General features: G+C 48.4%; 1 protein-coding gene across 2 annotated transcripts; it reads right to left on the reverse strand.

Annotated features, from left to right (window-relative positions):
- Positions 1–1231: 1231 nt before the first annotated feature.
- On the reverse strand, positions 1232–7566 carry RNF6 (ring finger protein 6). Of its 2 annotated transcripts, XM_026049855.1 has the most exons (4): positions 7509–7566; positions 5991–6209; positions 5277–5384; positions 1232–4020 (listed from the first exon to the last, which is right to left on the reverse strand). In XM_026049855.1, the coding sequence occupies exons 1-4, from the start codon at positions 7543–7545 to the stop codon at positions 2327–2329; spliced, it is 2058 nt and encodes a 685-aa protein (XP_025905640.1). In that variant the 5' UTR covers positions 7546–7566; the 3' UTR covers positions 1232–2326. The 2 variants fall into 2 exon arrangements, with proteins under 2 accessions (XP_025905640.1, XP_025905639.1); XM_026049854.1 differs by lacking the exon at positions 7509–7566 and having other exon boundaries at positions 5991–6937.
- Between the last annotated feature and the right edge of the window lie 1424 nt (positions 7567–8990).

Raw genomic sequence — 8990 nt, forward strand, 5'->3', positions numbered from 1 at the left:
AAAATCATGAAGGAAAATCAAACATTACTCCATCCTTCAGCTTTTTTAAAAGGAAGGATAAAACACATGATKAGATCAGCTAATGAGAGAGAATTTGGGGATAATTGACGGGAATTTCCCACTGAAGTCACACATACCCCGTGGCAGCCTGGGTGAGACGCACTGTGTTGTATTCCCCATGAGCAACTCAGCCACAGACGCCTGCGGCGCCGGATCCCGTGTGGATCCCTGKGAGATGTTTTCCTCTTATGGCTACCAGCAAAATCCCATCTTAATGGCCAAAGGCACAGAGAATCTCCCTTGACTTGTAGGGCATTAATGGACAGGTTGAGCAGGATTCCAACTGGCTGTTAAAGAAGAAAGAAGACAGAAAAGAAGCGTGGGAGGAGACAATTGACCACAACCACCACCACGGCGCTCGCTCAGGCAAGGCCGCTGCTTCCTTCCCCTCCTGGGACAGCCCGAGCACAGGATGCTCCAGGACACCCACCCGTCCCACCAGCTGCACAATCCCCTTCCCTTTCCGCTCCACTCGGCCACATTCCCGCCCAGGATCTGGGTGGCAACTGCCCTGGAGGAGCCCCAGCAAAGCAAGGCAGAGCCCAGGGCAGGTTGCTGCAGATGTGTCACTGGAGCGAGGCAGTTTCAAATACAGAAACGTAAAAAATAGAACGTGGGGAAGCTGTAGGAGGCATCCATATGTCTACATATCACCAACAACCAGGTGCTAACAGAAATAAATAATAAAAGAGTAAAACATAAGCTAGTTGTGATATTCATATGTAAATCTCCCTACCCTTTCATGTTGTGTAGTGGCACTTCAAGCTGACAGCTCTTGCGACGAACAGCAAGCAAAACCAGGCCACAACACACTCCAGTCACCTCCCTGAACTCATCTACAACTCAAAAGAGGATTTTTCAGAGCGACTTTTAGGAGTAAAAGGAAATATCTTGAGTTTGTGGAACTTTCGACACAAGTTTCTCGCGTGCCAGACGCAGCTGAACACGCAGCAGCTGCACACAGAGCTGTACGGCTTCCCTTCCAAGATGCCCCTCGTCGAGGTGTCAGCTGAAGAACAAAGTGCACAAGAAACCAAGGCTGGGGAGCGGYGCCTTCCTCTCCATCTAGGGAACACGGCTCAACACACTCACACAAAGGCTCAGTTATCGACTTTGCAACTTTATTTCTTTATAAGTTATTGGTATAAAGTTTAATATCTAATTATACAGGAATCTGGGGAGTTGAAATGAAGTTCTCTTTGTCCTTTCGAGTGGCTTTTGCCATTTGGTCCTCAGACATGTTTGAGAGGACGAATGTTATATATGTACCTGGCAGATTTCTGTACAAAAACACTTTAAGCTTTTGCTTTGTTTCTGAGTAAGATGCACAAATCATGCATATTGTAGACAATATAATGGTCAAGGAATTATTTCCTTCTTCAAACTAAGGCAGTTAAAAAAACCATGAAAATCAATTGAGTAGTTTGGAAAAGTCAGAAGGCTTCTTCAATGCTTATTTTCTTTCTTAGAACAAGTATCTCTGTTCAGCAAGACACATCTTCTGGAATTACCATTGATTTGGTTGCTGCCTGCATTGAAAAGGCAGCGATTGTCAGAGACAGCATTAAATTATGTACATTTTATAAGGTCACCAACCCATCCACTTTTGAGTATGAATCCRTCAGCATTAGGCATTGTGTAAAACCACATGCAAAAAATTGCCATAAAAATTTTTAAATAGAACCAAGTTGGCAAGTTTTTGGAAAGGATATTTCAATCAATGTTAAAAAAAAATATACTGTATATTAAAATGAGCACTTCAAGTAACTTAAATATCTTTAGCAAACATGTCCAGCAAGAGACTCTCTGTAAAAGAAATTGTTCTCAGAACAAAAAGCTAATGAATGGCTATTTAGACACTAATCTTTCAGCACAGTGGTGAGTCTGTGTGAAACAATTCGTAATCTAAATAAAGTGAGTCCATTACACTGTTAGAAAAACAAAAAACAAAAAAACAAAAAAAATACATTAAGCATGACTGATTAACTATTGCATTTCTGTATTTACAAAAGTGCTTAGCATAACAAAATTATCTAAAAAAATAGAAACTTTACTGATATCATTTGGTTCTACGTGTACTCCTAGATCTGCGCTTGGAGAAAAATAGTATTTACATCGCTAGATTTAGACAAGTCTTCTATTATTTTTGAAGAATTAACAAAAAATCCCCCCACAACTGAACCCCTATGCAAGTGAACTCTCTTTATTTGGCTCGTCACAAGTAGAGCAGAAGGAAATCCTTGAATACTGAGCAGTGCAAGGAATGCTAGCCGTTGTCTGTGGCGTTAGAGCCCAGCACGGGCTGCCGACAAATGGGGCACGTGGAATTTTCGGAAAGCCAGCGGTCAATACAGTGAATATGGAACTCATGCATGCACGGTAACTGCCTCAGCTTATTTCCTGCTATATATTCATTAATGCAAACGCTGCACGTTTTGCTTAGTTCGCTCTCGGCGCTCACGTCCCCATAGTTCCGGGTGGAGAGATTGTCGATCTGCTCTTTGGTGAGGCCTCGGAGGCGCTCGTCCTCGTCCTCCTCGTTCAGCAGGAAGAAGTGGGCCAGGCGCAGGATGGGCAGCGTGCCGCTCTCCACGAGGCTGTTGGCATCCTGGGCCTGCCTCGGCTCCTGCCCGTGGCTCCTGCGCCCGCGCTGGGGCGTGTCGGCGCTCCGGCCGCGCGCGTTCCCGGCGGGAACCCCGCTCGGCTCCCGGCTGCTGTYGGCGGAATTGGAGTCGCGCTGCTCCGAGCGCACGTCGGGCAAGCGAGGACCTCCTCTTGGCGCTTCCGAGTTGGATTCCGTCTCCATTAAAGAGCTCAGCTCTCCAAAGCCCGTCATGATCTGCCGGAGGATGGAGCGGAGAGCCACCGAGGAGGGCTCCCCGAGGCCGGTCTCYGAGATGCGACGCAGGGGTATCCGGATGGTGCTGACGTAGGTTCGAATGCCCGCGCGCTCCGACCGCGATATCGTACGGCGAAAGCCGCCGCTGTCGCTCTCGAAAGTAACCGTGTTCTCTGCCATTCCCACTCTGGAGCGGGTTCTGCTGGCGATACTGTCCCGATCTCGGTTCTCTCCGGGGCGAATCCTCCTCACCTGAAGGTCTAAGGTAATTGTTGGGTGCCTCCTCACGGCAGCTACGGGCCTGCCGGACTCCTCCTCGTCCAGAGGCGCGCCCGGGGCCGGCGGAGCGGCCGGCGCATCGCCGCGGGCCGGCTCCTGGGCAGCCTGGGCAGGCGGCTGTGGCGCCGGGCGCCTGCCCCGGCCGCTCTGGCCCTGGGCACCTCTCTCACGGCCCTGCCCGCGCTCCTGGGGGCCGGCGGCCTCCTGCTGCCTCCGCAGCGGGGAGCGGCTCCGGCTGCTCAGCGTGGACCTCAGCCGTAGGATCTCCAGCCTCTGGGGGGCATCGGCACGAGCGCTGCCCCTGGCCCTGCCTCGCGGGGCTGCTGCGGAGGGGCCCCCTCCTGGCCTTTCTCTTGGTTCCCCGGCGGCTGGAGAGCTGCGACGTGCGGAGGCTGCTCTGCCAAGGCCTGGCAGCTCCCTCGTTCTGCTCCGCAGCCTCCCCGAGAGCGGGGCAGAGGCCRCTTCGCTCCGCGCCGCTGAGCTTCGCAGAGACCTGCTCCTCGCAGGGCTCGGCGCGTCACCGCTGGCCTCCCTCGAGGTCCTGCTCCTGGTCCGCGTGGTCACTGGACTGACAGCTCTCTGATGGCTTCTTTCCAAATACATCCTGCTGCTGTCTATACCCACGTACTCCTCGCCAGCCGTTTCAAAGTTGTTATGTTCGTGATTGATGTTGATTTCCAGGCTGAATCGGAACTCGCCGCTGTTGGGATTCGTCCGGCTCACGGCTCTCCAGGTCTGGTTCCCGCTCTGGCCGCTGCGGGTGGCATTTCCCGTGCGGCGAAACGTGTTCAGCCACTCCAGCAACGAGTCCCCATTTGAGCTCTCYCCGAGGACATCCGAATCTGAAGGAAACACATAAGGAATTTGTTTTCCGATGCTCATACAACAGCACACCTCTATGAGAGGAGCAATTCCAGCTCCGCTGTGCTTGCCGAGCCCGCAGCAGCGGGGCAGATGCTAACACAGTCCTGCCCAAAAATGCTGTGCATAAAAACAGCAGCCGAAAGGACCTGCTGAGCCCAGAATTTTAGTGTCACAAGACACACAGAGAACAGAATGTGTCCACTGAACGTCCTCTAAGAAAACACTCAGAATTCAGTGGCTTACCTAAAACATGGTACTTGCATTTGTTCACTGTCTGTCCCTTACTTGGCTACTGATTTGAGAGTCTCTTAATAATCTAAACATGYCAAACCAAGGAAGAGTGGATAGATGGATCGCTCAAGAACTTTCTGCTACAAACAGTGCAGTAAACGATCCCTGGTTTTCTCCCTACAGATTTGTTCCCTGTCTACAAAGGGCACTGAACTTATTCCCCACTGCAGTACCCTCAATCGTGTTCCCAAGGCTCCTCCAGCTGCACCCTCCACTAGCAAGGAGCTCAGCAAAAGGAACTCCTGCCCTGCTCAGCTCTGCACTATGTGCACGAGGATGGGCAGACAGAAGTGAGGATGGTCGAGCCCACAGCACGGCCCTTCCCTCAAACGGAGCACTGCTGAGGACTCCCAGGTCCCCAGCTTCCTAAAACCCACGAGAACGCTCKTATCTTGACTTCAGAGGCAGCTGTTACTCTGCTGAATCTGATGGAATTGGCCAAAGGTTTAAAATATATRTTTATATATAAATATATATTGCTGAGAAAGAGAAGAGAGACAGCACAGATACACAAAAACTCTAAAAACAAACGGAAATGAATGAAAACAGAACAAGAAAAGCCCAACTTTTCCATTTAGCCATTTTTCCCCTTCTAACTTCCTTAGCGCTCACCAAAACCTTCTAAGAAGAAAAAATAAATATTATTTTTGTACTGTTAAATTCACTGGTAAGGAGGAAGCAGAAAAGGAGGAGAAAGAAATTTGTAGCTGATGGCAATTAGTTCTTRGGAAATGTATCAAGTTTGTTTCTGCATCATTAGGGAATCTCTCTAAATATGCAACTATTCCAGAGATAGAATGGAGAAAGAGATTGGAAATGGCTGGTCCTTAAATTATCAAGTTTTACCTATAGGTACCGAAGAACAATACTTGCATATCCCACACTATTTAAACCATTTTGATATATCCCACACTATTTAAACGGGTGAATGAGGAACATTTACCTCCAGCGGTTCTGCCTTCACTGTCTCTGCTCTCAGGATCAGACTGTGACGCAAGACGCTCCTTGGCCCCCTCCAAACGCTGCTGCAGCTCCTCTGCTGTGATTTCTCCTGAAATATTTTACATTTTGATGTTATCAGGTGGTACATTTTACTGGCYCAAAACCATGAAGAAATAACGGTATTTTATATCTTGAATGAAAAGGTTAGTAAAAAGTAAAATAAATTAAAAGAAAAACACTAGTGTATAACAGTAACACAGGCACTCAAATAACCCAAATAAAGCAAACAGATACTAAGGAGGAAAAAAAAAAAAAGATGCTAAAATGTGTGTCATTAGCATGACAACTTCCAGCAACAATCCAGAAACCTAAAAATTGCCAATTGCCATAAGCTGCGCTTCAATATTAAGATGTTAACTACATGGATGTGAATGTTATCAATATAGAGAGATATTGCATTCAAAGGAGCTATACTTTTAATCACAGCTTCAGTATCTCTTTTAAAGTTGACAACTTTTCTTGGGAATCATCAACTTTGTGTGGAAAAATGAGATTTTTTTTTCCTTCCTTTCTACAACACCACAGATTCAAGTTATCCAGCCACAAGTGRTGTCCAACAGCAGCAGCAGCATCACTTGGCATTTGCAGCTTTTCCTGCCTTTTCAGCATCCTGTCTTTTCTGCTGAAGGCAGCCCCAGGAGGGAAAGGCCCTTACCAGGAGTGCCGAGCAGATTGCGGTCCCTCATTAACCTGTAGTCTTCCTCGTTGAGCTCGTTAATGAACTGGTAATAGGCCTCCTCGCGGCCGAGCCGCTCCAGCTGCCGCTGCCTCTCGTCCTCTCCATAGCTCTGCTCCCGGGAAGACGCCGCCTCGTTGCTGTTCCCGGTCCCCGCGTGGTGCCGGGAGCGATCCATGGTGACAGCGCCAAGCCGCCCTGAGTGCAAGTGGATCAGAGCACGGGACCAAGAAATAAGCTGCTAGCAAATTTAATTAGTTTATTAATAAACAGCTCAAGATGAGCCAAATTCTGTATTATTTGCCAAATTAGTTCAGCAGTGTAGCTTATTATGCAAATGTTTGGCTTCTAGCCTGCTCAAAACCAGAGAGAAAGAGCCCACCTCAGCTTTAAAAAACTCAGCAATGACCGACTTATTCTTAGGCCAAAGATGTTAGAAAAAAAATAAAGGGAAAATATGAGACCTCCTCCCCCTCTTCTAGGTGCAACACAACAGCACTGCACGGTATTTTTTTTTGTGACATTTTTAGCTTCTAAAAGCCCTCAAAAATACTGTGCTGCAGTTACAGGACTGCAACTACCCAGTGTGGACTCCTGGCAACCAGAGATGTGACTTTAGAGGAACCTTCTGCTGGAATCATTCCCCGATTCTAAGTTCTAAATTCCTGATTTCCTGAGTCCTAAGACTACAGGTGCAGCCCACATCTGCAAGATGTCCCTTCCACCACTCGGGCAGCACAAACCTTATGCACCCACTTTGGTGGTACTGGCTCCTACCCGACTTCGCTTGTTTGCTTTCCTTGAGCTCTCTAGCTCCGGTATCAGCCAAACGGGTGTCCGTGTCCACTTCACAAGCATAAAAGAGGAAGGGTTGTATTCCTTCACTTTCTGAATGTTATACCAGCACGATCACACTATTACAAATTGTGAATAACCTTGGAGTGGGAGAAAAAGGCATCAGTTCTGCTGATTTCTGGGCCCTTACCACCCCTCTCGTTGGCCAGCCAGCTCTCAGACCAGCCTCCAACTTTTCTGTTTCCTAAAGAACACCCATTTTTCAACATTCACTTTCAAAGAAGAGACCAAGTCAAGTGCCACCCCCTCATGGGGCTTCACTTTCAACAAGCTATCTGTAATGGCTGAGGTACAGAGCACATCACTTACTAGAGAGCTTGTCAGGGCAAGAGAACAACCACACAGCACCATTCTGCTAAAGAGCGGAGAGAAAATTAAGTAAATCTCTTTCCCTTTCTTGGTCATTCTGCCAACATATTAGAGTTGCTTCTATTTCTTTTAAAGGGAGACACAGAGCAGCATTCCCAGGACATTCCAGACAGTAATTAGTCTTCACAGGAAAGCTGATGAGCCAACAAACAGATCAGACCAGCTATTAGGCAAATATTTACGAAAGAGTAAGTCTTATCAGTACTGCCAGCAGATATGAAAACTTACAGAATTTAATTGCCAGCAGCAGAAGTGGGCACATGTTTATTCTACCTTTCCCATGTTCTTTGTGGAAACCGTTCTGACGCATCCTTGGTCTCCTCCTTTTCTTCCCCACATGCTACTTTTCTCTTCCCCTTAGGTAGCCACTTCTAAACATTGCTCCCCAAAGAATCACYCCCCTAACCTGTCTCCTGTGTTTTGTATGGCATCTCAATGGATCCAATGCTTCCACCCCAATCCTTTAGCTAACTTAAATCAAAACTGGGTATCTCCCCTTGAAAACATTTTCTACTGTCTGTAACAGCTGTTTTCTCCTCCTGGTGCCAAGCACTGCTGCTCTGGCTCACAAGGTGGAGGTAACTGCTGGCTGTCACTTCCCACACTGTCCATGTTCAAAGCTGGTCATTCCTTGTCTCACATTTTGAAACACAAAGTTCTCGCCCGTGTCTTTGCTGCACCACTACAGCACCCTAAAACAAACACAGCTGCACTCCCCACTGAGCTCCACTCAGCACTCGGGTAAGGGCAGGTTGTTCTGACAACACCAGGACTTGACCATGAGGAAAACGCCAAACACACAGAGCAAGGAATGTTAAGGAAAGTGCCTCTGTCCCAGGTGACTTGAGACAAGTACCACAGAGGGAGAAGAGGCCAGTAAAGTTAACCTAGTTCCACATATTACTGCCCTTTAGGGGCAGTCAGTAATTACTGGCTTTCTGGATACATCATCATATTTCTGCAGAACAAAGCTCAGATATAAATCCTTAAGATAAAAAGTTCATCACATGCACTCTCCCTCTGCCTAAAAAAAGGTTCTCTACTTTCCATCCACACAGAATCTGAATATCTCTTCTGTGCTTGAGGTTTTGTAGGTGGTAGAAAAGAAATACCATTATGGCAGGATGATTAATCACACTCTTTAAATGACTCACTTAGAAACACCAGGAAGTGTGAAGTGTTCAGTTATCCCATCTGTTTAACATAACTGCATAGATGACAACTACTACCCGTATTTATTGTTACCAAACACCACAAAAAAATCAAGTACATTAGCACTTAAAATACTTCAGAGTGCTGAAAGTCGAAGGGTATTAACTACCTAGATAGAAGATAAATATAATGGCAACCCTGTTGTGACTCGGGGTTATCCTCCCAGGTGCCCCACGCYGAGGGCTTGTCTAGATTTTCCAGAATTTCCACTCCAAGGCCAGTTCCTGGAGCAGCTCTCCGGCTCCACGGGAGCTGCCCTGGTGCCGCGGCCGCCCTGCGCGGATACCTCAGGCTTCCAGCCGCCGGCCGCTCTCCATGGGCTCCTGCGCGCGGGTCAGCCGAGCGGCGCCTCCGGGAGCGCCGGACACCTGGGGGACGGGAGACACGGCCCCGTTAGCGCCGCGGGGCCCAGGGCAGCTCGCCCAGCGCGGGGGGCAGAGGCCGGGACAGGGGGACAAAGGCGGGAGCAGCAGCGCGGTCAGAACGGGCCAAGAAGCCCCAAAAGGCCCCAAACCCAAGGCCTGGGGGTGTCCCTTCCCCCCC

This window comes from Nothoprocta perdicaria, unplaced genomic scaffold, assembly GCF_003342845.1.
Source record: "Nothoprocta perdicaria isolate Ctin4 unplaced genomic scaffold, notPer1 scaffold_62, whole genome shotgun sequence".
Lineage (NCBI taxonomy): Eukaryota > Metazoa > Chordata > Aves > Tinamiformes > Tinamidae > Nothoprocta > Nothoprocta perdicaria.